General features: G+C 45.3%; 1 protein-coding gene and 1 long non-coding RNA gene across 4 annotated transcripts in view; both read right to left on the bottom strand.

Moving 5' to 3' along the window:
• LOC106581510 (syntaxin-1A) overlaps positions 1-6,827 on the bottom strand; it is a 237,638-nt gene extending 230,811 nt beyond the window's left edge. The window contains exon 1 of one of the 2 annotated variants that reach the window (XM_045704086.2): positions 6,363-6,827. In XM_045704086.2, coding sequence (XP_045560042.1) covers positions 6,363-6,392 — 30 coding nt within the window. In that variant the 5' untranslated portion in view covers positions 6,393-6,827. The remainder of the gene's footprint in view (positions 1-6,362) is intronic. The other variant, XM_045704085.2, reaches the window with a different exon arrangement.
• A 2,496-nt stretch (positions 6,828-9,323) lies between these two features.
• Positions 9,324-16,746, bottom strand: LOC145862459 (uncharacterized). 2 transcript variants are annotated; one of them, XR_014381939.1, is made up of 6 exons: positions 16,516-16,746; positions 16,021-16,188; positions 15,381-15,476; positions 14,220-14,265; positions 14,080-14,141; positions 9,324-11,441 (listed from the first exon to the last, which is right to left on the bottom strand). It is a non-coding gene; the product is annotated as an uncharacterized LOC145862459 (long non-coding RNA). The 2 variants fall into 2 exon arrangements; XR_014381938.1 differs by having other exon boundaries at positions 16,021-16,746.
• Between the last annotated feature and the right edge of the window lie 200 nt (positions 16,747-16,946).

Raw genomic sequence — 16,946 nt, 5'->3', positions numbered from 1 at the left:
CTGGAAAACCTTGTTACATAAACAACCTGTCATTACTGAGACTGGAAAAACATGTTACAGAGAGAAGCAACCTGTCATTACTGAGACTGGAAAACCATGTTACATAAACAACCTGTCATTACTGAGCCTGGAAAACCATGTTACAGAGAAACAACCTGTCATTACTGAGACTGGAAAACCATGTTACATAAACAACCTGTCATTACTGAGCCTGGAAAACCATGTTACAGAGAGAAACAACCTGTCATTACTGAGACTGGAAAACCATGTTACATAAACAACCTGTCATTACTGAGACTGGAAAACCATGTTACAGAGAAGCTCAGGAAAAGGACATTGGGGATAGAGACACAGACAACATTCACAGAATTAATGAATTAATGAATGAGAACCCCAGAACGACATCAGGAGTCAAGGCTTTCCCCTCAAATTGAATCAATAGTTTTTTTGTTCAACTGGCATACAAACACATGCGGTCGCTAGGTCACTGTTCCACATCTACCCTATTAGTTAATGTGTCACTCTAACCACACAGAGACATGTCACTGGTCCTGTCTGAGCTGGTAGTAACACTGATGTAGTAACACTGATGAACAGGGTTATACCATGAGGAGAGGAAGGGGGCTCTTAATGATTCATCATGACTCTCCAGAAGGGAGAAAAAGAGAGAAAGACATGAACTACCTCACTACCTCTAGTGTAGAGGTTGGATCTGAACTACCTCTAGTGTAGAGGTTGGATCTGAACTACCTCTAGTGTAGAGGTTGGATCTGAAATACCTCTAGTGTAGAGGTTGGATCTGAACTACCTCTAGTGTAGAGGTTGGATCTGAACTACCTCTAGTGTAGAGGTTGGATCTGAACTACCTCTAGTGTAGAGGTTGGATCTGAACTACCTCTAGTGTAGAGGGGGATCTGAACTACCTCTAGTGTAGAGGTTGGATCTGAACTACCTCTAGTGTAGAGGTTGGATCTGAACTACCTCTAGTGTAGAGGTTGGATCTGAACTACCTCTAGTGTAGAGGGGGATCTGAACTACCTCTAGTGTAGAGGTTGGATCTGAACTACCTCTAGTGTAGAGGTTGGATCTGAACTACCTCACTACCTCTAGGGTGGGGTGATCTGGGGGGGAAAAACAGGCCGGAAATTAGAGAAATTGATGACATGTTGATAGATGAGCTGAAACCCTGAAGGGTGTAAGATAATGCATGGTGGTTTTTCTGTGTGTGCTTCAGGCTGGTTGAACAACGTTACTCACACCTCTGTTTACTCCACCTGTCACTAACACCCTCCTCCTGGAACAACTGGGAGAGGGGGAAAAGGAGGACAGAAAACGGGACAGAGGGATGGAGGTATGTCATAGCAGGGACACTGGCCGATGCTGAGCTCATATAGCACGCTGATCACCATAACACTGATCAGCTGTTGGAACACATGGGTCATATTGGAACGGAACCAGATCAACCTCTACCCTAGAGGTAGTTCTACCTCTGTAGACTTTCATTCAGTGCAGTCAGAAAGTATTCAGACCCCTTCCCTTTTTCTACAGCCTTATTCTAAAATGGATTAAATATATAGCAAATCTACACACAATACCCCATAATGACAAAGGGAAAACAGGTTTTTAAACATTTTAGCAAATGTATTAAACATATAAAACAGAAATTCCTTATTTACAGAGATATTCAGACTCGAAATGTAGCTCAGGTGCATCCTGTTTCCATTGATCATCCTTGAGACAACTTTATTGGAGTCCCCCTGTGGTAAATGCAATTGATTGGACACACCAGTCTATATGAGGTCCCACAGTTGACAGTGCATGTGGGAGCAAAAATCAAACCATGTGGTCGAAGGAGACAGGATTGTGTCGAGGCACAGATCTGGGGAAGGGTACCAAAAAATGTCAGCAGCATCGAAGGTCCCCAAGAACACAGTGGCCTCCATCATTCTTAAATGGAAGAAGTTTGGAACCACCAAGACTCTTCCTAGAGCTGGTCTCCCGGGCCAAACTCAGCAATCGGAGGACAAGGGTGGTGACCAAGAACCTGATGGTCACTCTGACAGAGCTCCAGAGTTCCTCTGTGGAGATGGGAGAACGTTCCAGAAGGGCAACCATCTCTGCAGCACTCCACCCATCAGGCCTTTATGGTAGAGTGGCTAGACGGAAGCCACTCCTCAGTAAAAGGCACATGACAGCCTACTTGGAGTTTGCCAAAGTGCACCTAAAGGACTCTCAGACCAGGAGAAACAAGATTCTCTGATGTGATGAAACCAAGATTGCACTATTTGGCCTGAATGCCATGCGTCACATCTGGAGGAAACCTGGCACCATCCCTACGGTGAAGCATGGTGGTGGCAGCATCACACTGTGGGGATGTTTTTCAGCGGCAGGTACTGGGAGATTAGTCAGGATTGCGGAAAAGATGAATGGAGCAAAGTACAGAGATCCTTGATGAAAACCTGCTCCAGAGTGATCAGGACCTCAGACTGGGGGCGAAGTTTCACCTTCCAAAAGGACAACGACCCAAAGTCTCTGAATGTCCTTGAGTGGCCCAGCCAGAGCCCGGACTAGAACAAGATCGAACATCCCTGGAGAGACCTGAAAAAGCTGCGCAGCGATGCTCCCCATCCAACCTGACAGAGCTTGAGAGGATCTGCAAAGAAGAATGGGAGAAACTCCCCAAATACAGGTGTGCCAAGCTTGTAGCGTTTTCCCAAGAAGACTCAAGGATGTAATCGCTGTCAAAGGTGCTTCAACAAAGTACTGAGTAAAGGGTCTGAATACTTATATAAAATGTCATATTTCAGTTTCTTATTTTAATAATTGTGCAAACAAACAAAAAACATTTTGCTTTTCATTATAGTCTATTGTGTGTAGATTGATGAGAGGAAAAAATATATTTAATCCATTTTAGAATAAGGCTGTAACGTAACAAAATGTGGAAAATACTTTCTGAATGCACGGTATTAACCTAAACACGTAAGGCTCAAAGACAAACAGAAACTCAGTCCACTGTCCAGTTCTTAACAGGTACCTGTTCATCTATCCATGGATGCCTGTGCAGCAGCAGCATGAAAGGCTATATGAGAAACACTCCTGGAGGGAGACGCAGTGTGTCTGAGGGGGGAGAGGCAGTGTGTCTGAGGGGGGAGAGGAGGAAGTGTGTCTGAGGGGGGAGAGGAGGCAGTGTGTCTGAGAGGGGAGAGGAGGCAGTGTGTCTGAGAGGGGAGAGGAGGCAGTGTGTCTGAGGGGGGAGAGGAGGCAGTGTGTCTGAGGGGGGAGAGGAGGCAGTGTGTCTGAGGGGGGAGAGGAGGCAGTGTGTCTGAGAGGGGAGAGGAGGAAGTGTGTCTGAGAGGGGAGAGGAGGAAGTGTGTCTGGGGGGGAGAGGGGGCAGTGTGTCTGGGGGGGAGAGGAGGCAGTGTGTCTGAGAGGGGAGAGGAGGCAGTGTGTCTGGGGGGGAGAGGAAGCAGTGTGTCTGAGGGAGAGGCAGTGTGTCTGAGGGGGGAGAGAAGGCAGTGTGTCTGAAGGGGGAGAGGAGGCAGTGTGTCTGAGGGAGAGGCAGTGTGTCTGAGGGGGGAGAGGAGGCAGTGTGTCTCAGGGGGGAGAGGAGGCAGTGTGTCTGAGGGGGGAGAGGAGGCAGTGTGTCTGAGGGAGAGGCGAGGCAGTGTGTCTGAGGGGGGAGAGGAGGCAATGTGTCTGAGAGGGGAGAGGCAAGTGTGTCTGAGGGAGAGGCAGTGTGTCTGAGGGGGGAGAGGAGGCAGTGTGTCTGAGAGGGGAAGAGGCAAGTGTGTCTGAGGGGGGAGAGGAGGCAGTGTGTCTGAGGGAGAGGCAGTGTGTCTGAGGGGGGAGAGGAGGCAGTGTGTCTGAGGGGGGAGAGGAGGCAGTGTGTCGGGGGGGAGAGGAGGCAGTGTGTCTGAGGGGGGAGAGGAGGCAGTGTGTCTGAGGGGGGAGAGGAGGCAGTGTGTCTGAGGGGGGAGAGGAGGAAGTGTGTCTGAGCGAGGGGGGAGAGGAGGCAGTGTGTCTGAGCGAGGGGGGAGAGGAGAGTATGTCTGAGCGAGGGGAGGGAGGAGGCAGTGTGTCTGAGAGGGGAGTCAGTGTGTCTGAGGGGGGAGGCAGTGTGTCTGGGGGGGAGAGGAGGCAGTGTGTCTGAGAGGGGAGAGGAGGCAGTGTGTCTGGGGGGGAGAGGAGGCATTGTGTCTGGGGGGAGAGGAGGCAGTGTGTCTGAGGGGGGAGAGGAGGCATTGTGTCTGAGAGGGGAGAGGAGGCAGTGTGTCTGAGGGGGGAGAGGAGGCAGTGTGTCTGAGGGGAGAGAGGAGGCAGTGTGTCTGAGCGAGGGGGGAGGAGGCAGTGTGTCTGAGCGAGGGGGGAGAGGAGGCAGTGTGTCTGAGCGAGGGGGGAGAGGAGGCAGTGTGTCTGAGCGAGGGGGGAGAGGAGGAAGTGTGTCTGAGGGGGGAGAGGAGGCAGTGTGTCTGAGAGGGGAGAGGAGGCAGTGTGTCTGAGGGGGGAGAGGAGGCAGTGTGTCTGGGGGGGAGAGGAGGCAGTGTGTCTGGGGGGGAGAGGAGGCAGTGTGTCTGGGGGGAGAGGAGGCAGTGTGTCTGAGCGAGGGGGGAGAGGAGGCAGTGTGTCTGAGGGGGGAGAGGAGGCAGTGTGTCTGAGGGGGGAGAGGAGGCAGTGTGTCTGAGGGGGGAGAGGAGGCAGTGTGTTTGGGGGAAGCAAAGTGAATTCCCCTCTGGGGCCAATTCATACAGCGATCTGGTGAAACAGAGGAGTCGTAAATTGTTTCCAGCGTTTTCTCCTCTCTCCTCCTTTCACCCCACTATTCTCCTCAGCTTAATTGGCACTTACACAGGTCTGACAATAGCCTCACTCTCCTGAGATCCAAGGCCGCTCAGACAGACGGTCTGATGGTGCGTACACACACACACACACACACACACACACACACACACACACACACACACACACACACACACACCACACACACACAACACACACACACACACACACACACCCCTCCTCCTCTCACATGAGATAACGAACACAGACAGCAAATCTGCTCCAACACATTAAAGGAAAAACACAATGAAAATGAAGGTGTGGTATGGTTCTTCATTCGTTCACCATGGTCTGTTCCATCCTATCAACAGTCTCCCCTGCACCGCCACCCCTCTCTCCACCATCAGGGACAGCGGCTCGGTGATTAGCAGGTGTGCAGAAAGAGTGAGGTAGAGCTGATATTCTGACAGGGAAAGTCATCGACACCCCTAGCAGGCTATTTAAACAACTAGAACCTCTTTTCACTTGGTGACAAATGCTTTGTAAAAAAAATACATTAAATCAAATGGGCTTGATTGATACTTTTACCATCAAGGACCAATCTGGAAACGAGTGTTTTAATGAATACTTCTTAGTGCTATCATCTGGGAACACACATTATTGTATAGGTTTTTACCCAAATCAATTGTCATACACACAGATGTATTATCACCATCCCACAAATCCTTGGAGAACCCAAGACACAGCATGGTCCGACCATGTGTCCTCGCTTTCAGGTCCCACCAAAAGCATCACCTACATCAGCTATTGGAGAGTGGCTTTACAATGAAGCTCTGGAGGAATTTGTTACCAGGTCGAAATTCAACATCATTCTATCGACGGAGATTCATAACAGAGAGAATCGTCATGGATAAGTCAACCGTACTGTACACATTTGCGCGTAATAGCGTTACGCACAGTGAGGTGTCCAGTGCCCACATGCCAGCTGCTCGCTCATATGGTGATGAAAGCGCAATGGAAATGTGTAATTCCAGGAAAAACAAAATGTGAAGTGAGTCTGGAGTGCCCATCTCGAACCTCTCCTCACGGTGGACTGTGAAAATATAGCCCAGTTTCTCTCATTCATTGTCTATTGACAAAATGCAGGCAACGCCTCGATAATCGGCGCTGGAGCTGTTATTTATGATAACATGGCTGTAATATGGTCACCATGGTCACACGTTATATATGTACCAGCCCAGACCCCACCTCAAAAACTCGTTTATATCACCTATTGCCTTTTTCAATATAACCATGAGCAATTTTGTCACCATAGGTTAATACAGTAAATAAGTTGTCATACCCAAAGTGGGTTTTTTTTATATATATATATATATTTCCTCGTCTAGTCCTATTTGACAACTGTTGCTTGGCACAATGTTTCCCACTAAGATATTGGCTAATTTATAATATCCAGTTATCCCATCAAACGTTTGAATAGTCTACAGTAGCCTACAGTCAGATACCATTGCCACTGTGACCACTCCTTCTTCGATAACTATAAACGGACTATTTATAGATTGACAAAAAAATAAGTGTCAACTCACGTGTCGAAGTTCTTGCGTGCGGTCCTTCATGATCACTTATGTTACACTTGTCCGACTCTCTCTCTCTCTCCGTAACGCCCCTTTATGAATGTAGTGGCGGGGATGGTTTGCCCGCTTATTCTTGATATTTTCTATAATCTTCAGAAGAGCGGTGGCAAAAAGCAGAGAGAGCAGACGGGTGTCCAAACGCTGAGTGCGCGCTTCAGTCGGCTGGTGGATGGGAAGCTGGTGGATGGGAAGCTGGCAGCGTGATTTCCTCGTCAGTGTTTTGGAAGGTGGGACTCCCTAAGGGTTGACGCGCTTGAAAGGTGAGGCTAGGCCACCCGTTTTTTTTCCCCACACATGAATCCCCAGTGTTTCTCGCATCAGATTATATCCCCATATCAAAATGCATTCTGATGCGACATATTTCTCCCACCCCCCCTAAAAGACCACAGGCGGGAACATGAAATGGACAAGGTTTAACACGTCGCCTAGAAGAGGATAACGCCCAAGTGAGCCCTGATATTTCTGGAGGAAGCTATTTGTTGTGCAAGAGCGGCCTCTATAGGTATAAAAGACAGCAGGGTTCAAGTTATTGTAGATCTGTCGCCTACCGTATTAATCGATTCCTAATGATTTATACATGCATTATGCATGAATCTAGTGCGAATTATACAATACATTACACCATTAACACATTGTTTGGAATCATCACAGAAGCTCTTATCCAGAGCGACTTACAGTAGTGAATACATACATTTCATACATTTTTTTTTTCTTCCGTACAGGCCCCCCCCGTGGGAATCGAACCCACAACCCTGGCGTTGCAAACACCATGCTCTACCAACTGAGCCACACGGGACCTATGTCATGTGTCTGTGCAGTAGTGATCTCGTTCATATACACTTCCAATAGCATGGAGAATAGCTGAGTCATGTTAGAGAACATGTTTATTATTACAGAGATAAAAGACGAATGTTGTTCAGTTAATAACACTGCATTCAGATGAATGAGACTATCGACAATGTAATACGGCATATCTCAAAATAATTACATGTAGCCCACAGGCCTGGGATGACTAGTGGCCTCTAAATGACATAACTATCCACTGGGATGACCCGTGTGGCTCAGTTGGTAGAGCATGGTGTTTGCAACGCCAGGGTTGTGGGTTCGATTCCCACGGGGGACCAGTACAGAAGAAAAAAAACATGTATGAAATGCATTCACTACTGTAAGTTGCTCTGGATGAGAGCGTCTGCTAAATGACTAAAATGTAATGACTATTGGCCTCTAAATTACATGACTATCCACCGGGATGACTATTGGCCTCTGAATGAAATTTTTATGTATTTATTTTTTATTTAACCAGGTAGGCAAGTTGAGAACAAGTTCTCATTTACAACTGCGACCTGGCCAAGATAAAAGCAAAGCAGTTCGACACATACAACAACACAGAGTTACACATGGAGTAAAACAAACATACAGTCAATAATACAATGTATATACAATGTGAGCAAATGAGGTGAGATAAGGGAGGTAAAGGCAATAAATAGGCCATGGTGGCAAAGTAAATACAATATAGCAAGTAAAACACTGGAATGGTAGATTTGACAGTAGATGAGTGTGCAAAGTAGAAATACTGGGGTGCAAAGGAGCAAAATAAATAAATAAATACATTAGGGGAAGAGGTAGTTGTTTGGGCTATTTATAGATGGGCTATGTACAGGTGCAGTAATCTGTGAGCTGCTCTGACAGCTGGTGCTTAAAGCTAGTGAGGGAGATGAGTGTTTCCAGTTTTAGAGATTTTTGTAGTTCGTTCCAGTCATTGGCAGCAGAGAACTGGAAGGAGAGGCGGCTGAAGGAGGAATTGGCTTTGGGGGTGACCAGAGAGATATACCTGCTGGAGCGCGTGCTACAGGTGGGTGCTGCTATGGTGACCAGCGAGCTGAGATAAGGGGGGCTTTACCTAGCAGGGTCTTGTAGATGACCTGGAGCCAGTGGGTTTGGGGACGAGTATGAAGCGAGGGCCAGCCAACGAGAGCGTACAGGTCGCAGTGGTGGGTAGTGTATGGGGCTTTGGTGACAAAACGGATGGCACTGTGATAGACTACATCCAGTTTATTGAGTAGGGTATTGGAGGCTATTTTGTAAATGACATCGCCGAAGTCGAGGATCGGTAGTATGGTCAGTTTTACGAGAGTATGTTTGGCAGCATGAGTGAAAGATGCTTTGTTGCGAAATAGGAAGCCAATTCTAGATTTAACTTTGGATTGGAGATGTTTGATGTGAGTCTGGAAGGAGAGTTTACAGTCTAACCAGACACCCAGGTATTTGTAGTTGTCCACATAGTCTAAGTCAGAACTGTCCAGAGTAGTGATGCTATCCACTAGGGTGACTATTGGCCTCTAAATTACATGACTATCCACAAGGGTGACTATTGGCCTCTAAATTACATGACTATCCACTAGGGTGACTATTGGCCTCTAAATTACATGACTATTGGCCTCTAATTTACATGACTATCCACTAGGATGACTATTGGCCTCTAAATTACAAGACTATTGGTCTCTAAATTACATGACTATTGGCCTCTAATTTACATGACTATCCACTAGGGTGACTATTGGCCTCTAAATTACATGACTATTGGCCTCTAATTTACATGACTATCCACTAGGATGACTATTGGCCTCTCAATTACATGACTATTCGCCTCTAAATTACATGACTATTGTCTCTAAATTACATGACTATTGGCCTCTAATTTACATGACTATCCACTAGGATGACTATTGTCCTCTAAATTACATGACTATTGGCCTCTAAATTACATGACTATTGGCCTCTAAATTACATGACTATTGGTCTCTAAATTACATGACTATTGGCCTCTAAATTACATGACTATCCACTAGGATGACTATTGGTCTCTGAATGACATGAATATTCACTGGGATTGATATGGGCCTATGAAACAAGTCATCAAATCAAATTTTATTTGTCACGTGCCGAATACAACAGGTGTTGACCTCACAGTGAAATGCTGAATACAACAGGTGTAGTAGACCTCACAGTGAAATGCAGAATACAACAGGTGTAGTAGACCTTACAGTGAAATGCTGAATACAACAGGTGTTGTAGACCTTACAGTGAAATGCTGAATACAACAGGTGTAGACCTTACAGTGAAATGCTGAATACAACAGGTGTAGTAGACCTCACAGTGAAATGCAGAATACAACAGGTGTAGACCTTACAGTGAAATGCAGAATACAACAGGTGTAGTAGACCTCACAGTGAAATGCAGAATACAACAGGTGTAGTAGACCTTACAGTGAAATGCTGAATACAACAGGTGTAGTAGACCTTACAGTGAAATGCTGAATACAACAGGTGTAGTAGACCTTACAGTGAAATGCTGAATACAACAGGTGAAGTAGACCTCACAGTGAAATGCTGAATACAACAGGTGTAGTAGACCTCACAGTGAAATGCTGAATACAACAGGTGTAGTAGACCTTACAGTGAAACGCTGAATACAACAGGTGTAGTAGACCACACAGTGAAACGCTGAATACAACAGGTGTAGTAGACCTTACAGTGAAACGCTGAATACAACAGGTGTAGTAGACCTTACAGTGAAACGCTGAATACAACAGGTGTAGTAGACCTTACAGTGAAATGCTGAATACAACAGGTGTAGTAGACCTTACAGTGAAATGCTGAATACAACAGGTGTAGTAGACCTTACAGTGAAACGCTGAATACAACAGGTGTAGTAGACCTTACAGTGAAACGCTGAATACAACAGGTGTAGTAGACCTTACAGTGAAACGCTGAATACAACAGGTGTAGTAGACCTTACAGTGAAATGCTGAATACAACAGGTGTAGTAGACCTTACAGTGAAATGCAGAATACAACAGGTGTAGTAGACCTCACAGTGAAATGCAGAATACAACAGGTGTAGTAGACCTCACAGTGAAATGCAGAATACAACAGGTGTAGTAGACCTTACAGTGAAATGCTGAATACAACAGGTGTAGACCTTACAGTGAAATGCTGAATACAACAGGTGTAGTAGACCTCACAGTGAAATGCTGAATACAACAGGTGTAGTAGACCTCACAGTGAAACGCTGAATACAACAGGTGTAGTAGACCTCACAGTGAAATGCAGAATACAACAGGTGTTGTAGACCTTACAGTGAAATGCAGAATACAACAGGTGTTGTAGACCTTACAGTGAAATGCAGAATACAACAGGTGTTGTAGACCTTACAGTGAAATGCAGAATACAACAGGTGTAGTAGACCTTACAGTGAAATGCAGAATACAACAGGTGTTGTAGACCTTACAGTGAAATGCAGAATACAACAGGTGTAGTAGACCTTACAGTGAAATGCAGAATACAACAGGTGTTGTAGACCTTACAGTGAAATGCTTACTCACAAGCCCTTTACCAACAATGCAGTTCAAGACATGTTAGATAACATATGTTTAATTCAAGCTTTCAAACAAACATCAAACATTTAAAATAGAATATGCAGCTTGAGGGGAAATGATCTAGTCCAGAAGAATGGGTCTAAGATCAGAGAGGGGGATTTATTTTCTTTGCTGTCCATTTGTTGTTGATGTCCATCATGTCCTAGAGATGCCCATTTCTGTCCAGAGGATTGGGACCACGTCCGAGAGAGGGGCCCGTTTCTGTCCAGAGGATTGGGACCATGTCCTAGAGAGGGGCCGGTTTCTGTCCAGAGGATTGGGACCACGTCCTAGAAAGGGGCCAGTTTCTGTCCAGAGGATTGGGACCATGTCCTAGAGAGGGGCCCGTTTCTGTCCAGAGGATTGGGACCACGTCCTAGAAAGGGGCCAGTTTCTGTCCAGAGGATTGGGACCATGTCCTAGAGAGGGGCCCGTTTCTGTCCAGAGGATTGGGACCACGTCCTAGAGAGGGGCCAGTTCCTGTCCAGATTCTGTCCGCAGGACAGTAGTATTCCATAAGGGTGAATCTCCAGGCAGGAACACACAGGACTGACTGGGGTTTAGAAGGGAGGCCTTCTCTGCCGGACAGTGTACTTTGTGTCAGCTCGAACTTCCCTAAGAGACAGAACACACCACAGACAGTAAGAGACCAGCCTTTCTGTTACAGAGCCTGATGGCTTCATCCAAATGGGGTCGTAAACTGTATGAATGTCATAAGTTGATGGTACTAATGTTGACCTGTACAGGATCACCACCCAATGAAACAGTGTAGACAGAGGGGTACATACCTGCTCTGTCTTCTCAATGAGACAGTGTAAACAGAGGGGTACATACCTGCCCTGTCTTCTCAATGAGACAGTGTAAACAGGGGGTGCATACCTGCTCTGTCTTCTCAATGAGACAGTGTAAACAGAGGGGTACATACCTGCCCTGTCTTCTCAATGAGACAGTGTAGACAGGGGGTACATACCTGCTCTGTCTTAATGACAGTGTAGACAGAGGGGTTCATACTTGCTCTGTCTTCTCAATGAGAGTGTAGACAGAGGGGTTCATACCTGCTCTGTCTTCTCAATGAGAGTGTAGACAGAGGGGTTCATACAGTCGAAGTCGGAAGTTTACCTACACTTAGGTTGGAGTCATTAAAACTCATTTTTCAACCACTCCACAAATTTCTTGTTAACAAACTATAGTTTTGGCAAGTCGGTTAGGACATCTACTTTGTGCATGACACAAGTCATTTTTCCAACAATTGTTTACAGAGAGATTATTTCACTTATAATTCACTGTATCACAATTCCAGGGGGTCAGAAGTTTACATACACTAAGTTGACTGTGTCTTTAAACAGCTTGGAGAATTCCAGAAAATTATGTAATGGTTTTAGAAGCTTCTGATAGACTAATTGACATAATTTGGCATAATTTGAGTCAATTGGAGGTGTACCTGTGGATGTATTTCAAGGCCTACCTTCAAACTCTGTGTCTCTTTGCTTGACATTATGGGAAAATCAAAAGAAAATCAGCCAAGACCTCAATTTTTTTTTTGTAGACCTCCACAAGTCTGGTTCATCCTTGGGAGCAATTTCCAAACGCCTGAAGGTACCACGTTCATCTGTACAAACAATAGTACGCAAGTATAAACACCATAGGACCACCATACAAAAAGCATAAAAAAGCAAGACTACGGTTTGCAACTGCACAACTGCACACTTAACAAAGATCATACTTTTTAGAGAAATGTCCTCTGGTCTGATGAAACAAAAATAGAACTGTTTGGCCATAATGACCATCGTTATGTTTGGAGGAAAAGGGGGAGATTGCAAGCCAAAGAACACCATCCCAACCATGAAGCACGGGGGTGGCAGCATCATGTTGTGGGGGTGCTTTGCTGCAGGAGGGACTGGTGCACTTCACAAAATAGATGGCATCATGAGGCAGGAAAATTATGTGGATATATTGAAGCAACATCTCAAGACATCAGTCAGGAAGTTAAAGCTTGGTCGCAAATGGGTCTTCCAAATGGACAATGTCCCCAAGCATACTTCCAAAGTTGTGGCAAAATGGCTTAAGGACAACAAAGTCAAGGTATTGGAGTGGTCATCACAAAGCCCTGACCTCAATCCTATAGAACATTTGTTGGCAGAACTGAAAAAGCGTGTGCGAGCAAGGAGGCCTACAAACCTGACTCAGTTACACCAGCTCTGTCAGGAGGAATGGGCCAAAATTCACCCAATTTATTGTGAGAAGCTTGTGGAAGGCTACCTGAAACAATTGACCCAAGTTAAACAATTTAAAGGCAATGCTACCAAATACTAAATGAGTGTATGAAAACTTCTGACCCACTGAGAATGTGATGAAAGAAATAAAAGCTGAAATCAATAATTATCTACAAATATTCGGACATTTCACATTCTTAAAGTGGTGATCCTAACTGACCTAAGATGGGGAATTTTTACTAGGATTAAATGTCAGAAATTGTGAAAAACTGAGTTTAAATGTATTTGGCTAAGGTGTATGGAAACTTCCGACTTCAACTGAACCTGCCCTGTCTTCTCAATGAGACAGTGTAGACAGAGGGGTACATAACTGCCCTGTCTTCTCCTCCCCTCCAGGATCCAGTCTTTCCCTTCTTTGCAGACTTGCCCTTCATGTTCTTAAAGCGAGATCTTCACGAAGACAAACAGGAAATAACCTCCAGCAGACACAGGAAGGGATTGAGACACCTCAGCTCTAATCAACCTGTAGTTATTTTTACTCAACTTTAACTTCAATCTGCTCCATGTCTCGTGACAGATTGTAAATGACGTCACGCTGCTTGCTAAGCGAGTACCACTTCCTCCTGATTCGGCTCATACCAAGGCTGGACCCAGCAAACACTGCAGAAACCCGTGACCGCCCACCTGAAGTGGCTTACCCAATTGCGCCACCTTAAAGCTAGCTATTCAGCAGGCGCAAGTGGAGACACTAAGGCTGAACAGTGAGTTTCCCAAATCCCCATCTGTCAAATCATGTGTTGTCAGAGGGAGGAAAAGCTGCCGGGCAGTAATTGTAGTCAGGCAGGACGACAGCCCTCTATGTCCATCTGGGTCCTTCAAACTCATCAGGGCAGGGAAATGTGCCTGGCCTGACCTGAGGAAAAGACCTGCCCAATGCCATCTACGCTAGTACTTTTATTAATAAGTATTTGCTTTAACATAATGGTGGTAATTAAGCATTACAACATGTCTAAGGTTGATAATGTTATTAATCACTTTACCTCTGTCTTGTGAACTGGACTTGATTTGGGACAGTCCTGTCCACCGTCTCTGACCCCAGCCCCTGAAAACACAAGCCATCAGCGTTCAGCACTCAAGACTGCATAGTCTCTCGAAATGAAACCACCGTTCTTTTCCTCACCTTGGTTGGGTTTTCAGGAAGTCTACCCAACAGACACAGGAAGAACCTGAGAAAAAGGATGTCAGTTTGACATTCAAGCACCAACAACATTTACACTTGAGTAATTTAGCAGACACTCTTATCCAGAGAGACTTGCAGTTAGTACATTCATCTTAAGGTAACTAGGTGAGACAACCACATATGAGTCATACTAAAGTCAAACTTTTCCTCATTAAAGCAGCTGTCAGCAGTCAGTAAAGTAAGAAAAGGACGAGTGTTCGCTTAAGAAAGACTTGTTTTATTTCTAGAATGACCACCATAGACGCTATCATTATGCACTTTAACTGGGGAGCGATGACTTAATAGTATGCATTTGTATTTGCCAAAGGGTCAAATCATTACATCTCTAACAAGCTCTGTACACACAACGTTAATCAATAAAACTATTTATTGGCTAGATATTTCAACTCTGTATGGTAAGCGTTAAATGTCTGACTGAAAAGGCTTATGATTCTGCTTTGAGCCACATCTCATTCCAGCTACGTTAACAATCACATCACAGCCTCTTTTTATTTTTGCGAGACAGAGTGGTAAGCAAGTGAAGAATCTTGTAGTGTGTGAAGGTCGTTTAAATGTGATAGGATCAGCGATGTTAGGATTTGTAAAGTCGTGTTGTGTCCGCCCGGCAGTCCCCACTTAGCACCGAGTCACACGTGGATGGGACAAGTTATATACACACACTCACCCTGAAGTCGCTTTAATGTCCTGTTCTCCTACTCAGACCTATTACATTAATGAGAGCCCTCAGACATCCCCTGGCCAGTACACCTACCCCACATCTAGCAGGAAACAGGGCTGGTCCTAACCAGAGCCCTCAGACATCCCCTGGCCAGTACACCTACCCCACATCTAGCAGGAAACAGGGCTGGTCCTAACCAGAGCCCTCAGACATCCCCTGGCCAGTACACCTACCCCACATCTAGCAGGAAACAGGGCTGGTCCTAACCAGAGCCCTCAGACATCCCCTGGCCAGTACACCTACCCCACATCTAGCAGGAAACAGGGCTGGTCCTAACGAGAGCCCTCAGACGTCCCCTGGCCGGTACACCTACCCCACATCTAGCAGGAAACAGGGCTGGTCCTAACCAGAGCCCTCAGACATCCCCTGGCCAGTACACCTACCCCACATCTAGCAGGAAACAGGGCTGGTCCTCAGGCAGGTTCAGCAGCTCCACAGTCCTCTAGGACATCTGGCCCTGGATCTCAATCACCCGAGAACTGGGAATCAATGAGGAAATTCTTCTACTGTTGATTACTTAGTTACCTTTAATCATATTACATTCTACTATGTCTCAAACCGATTCTATCAAGGACAGCCTCTGATCAGTATGTAAATGGGAAATGCAACGACTTGTATTCAAAACACAGTGATTCATATTGTGCATATAAGAGGTCATTGTCAAAACTCAGGACTCACTTTTGAAAATATTTCTTGGCCTCTTCGTTATATTACTGCATAACGAGTACAAATCAAAACACATGAAGCTAAGCGCTGTATCAATCAAACGTATAAAGTCCTTGTACATCAGTAGTGTTTAGCTAGCGATACATAGCTATATATAAACCCAGCCTAAAACATCAAATGTAGTGGACATAATTAACTAAATAAATGACCAGTCATTTGGTATGTAGGTATTTGAGAGCAGATCACTAGAGAACTAATTTAGCAAACATTAGTCTTCCTACAGTTAGCGGCTAACCAGCTAGTTAGCTAGCTAGCTCTCATTACTGTCTTTAAAATCATTGAAAATGTCATACTAACCATTTTTTAGGCGGGGTCCATATGCTCGGGTTTTCGACAACTTGAGACCATGTTTATTTTGTGTTGGTTTAATATAAGTTCTCCAACATTGACGGATTGAACCCAAAAGGAGTTGTTCTGTTGTCATGCTGGAGCCGGGCTTTGATACGGCAGTATGACGTAGTCCGTCTGAGCCGCAGCAAGGGGCAACCAACACACTTTACAATTAAATACTTTCACTAACGACTTCAACAAACAAAACTTGAATGAAATGCATATATAAACCCAATTTTTAAAGCATACGAAAAATTCAGTTGCACAGACTATCGCAAAAATCTTTACGTAATACCCGAGAGGAAGAGGTGACATTTGATAACGTTCAAGCCTCAATTCCTCTTATATAATTGGATGTCAGAATACGTTTTTGTGACCATTTAACATTTACATCGACTCTCATGTGTCTGCTATACATTTTACCGGATTACCACCCCTGTATTTTCTCCGTGGTCGCTGTACCTGCTCCTACGGGAGAATGGAGGTCAGTCGGAGATTGGGGAGCGAAGTGTACAGATTTTCAACTATCACAAACGCACTGATTCATTCCCTCCCTGCGCCAAAGGTCAAGAAAACAGAACGATGTCAGTAGCAGCAGGTTATATAATTGGAGCCAGAACCTGTAGAGCCAAGGTAACCGCACAGCGGATTTACAAATGTCAGCAGGTGTCAACAAGGGACAGTCGGGCAAGTTCCTGGGAACCGGAAAATGAAAACCTCACAAGATAATGCCCTTGAATATATGGAGTTAAGAGCACAGAGCTCAAATACTTTTTAGCCTAAAACATGAGAACAGACTGGGTTATGGGACATTACCTCAAGTTAGTTCAAGTTGTGATTTACTTTTATTAGACATTGATGCTAAACGATCTATCAAATTAGCAACTGTTCTG

This window comes from Salmo salar, chromosome 20, assembly GCF_965601325.2.
Source record: "Salmo salar chromosome 20, fSalSal1, whole genome shotgun sequence".
Taxonomy (NCBI): Eukaryota; Metazoa; Chordata; class Actinopteri; order Salmoniformes; family Salmonidae; genus Salmo; species Salmo salar.
The sequence above is the reverse complement of the archived record's forward strand: the minus strand, read 5'-3'. Positions and strand labels throughout refer to the sequence as shown.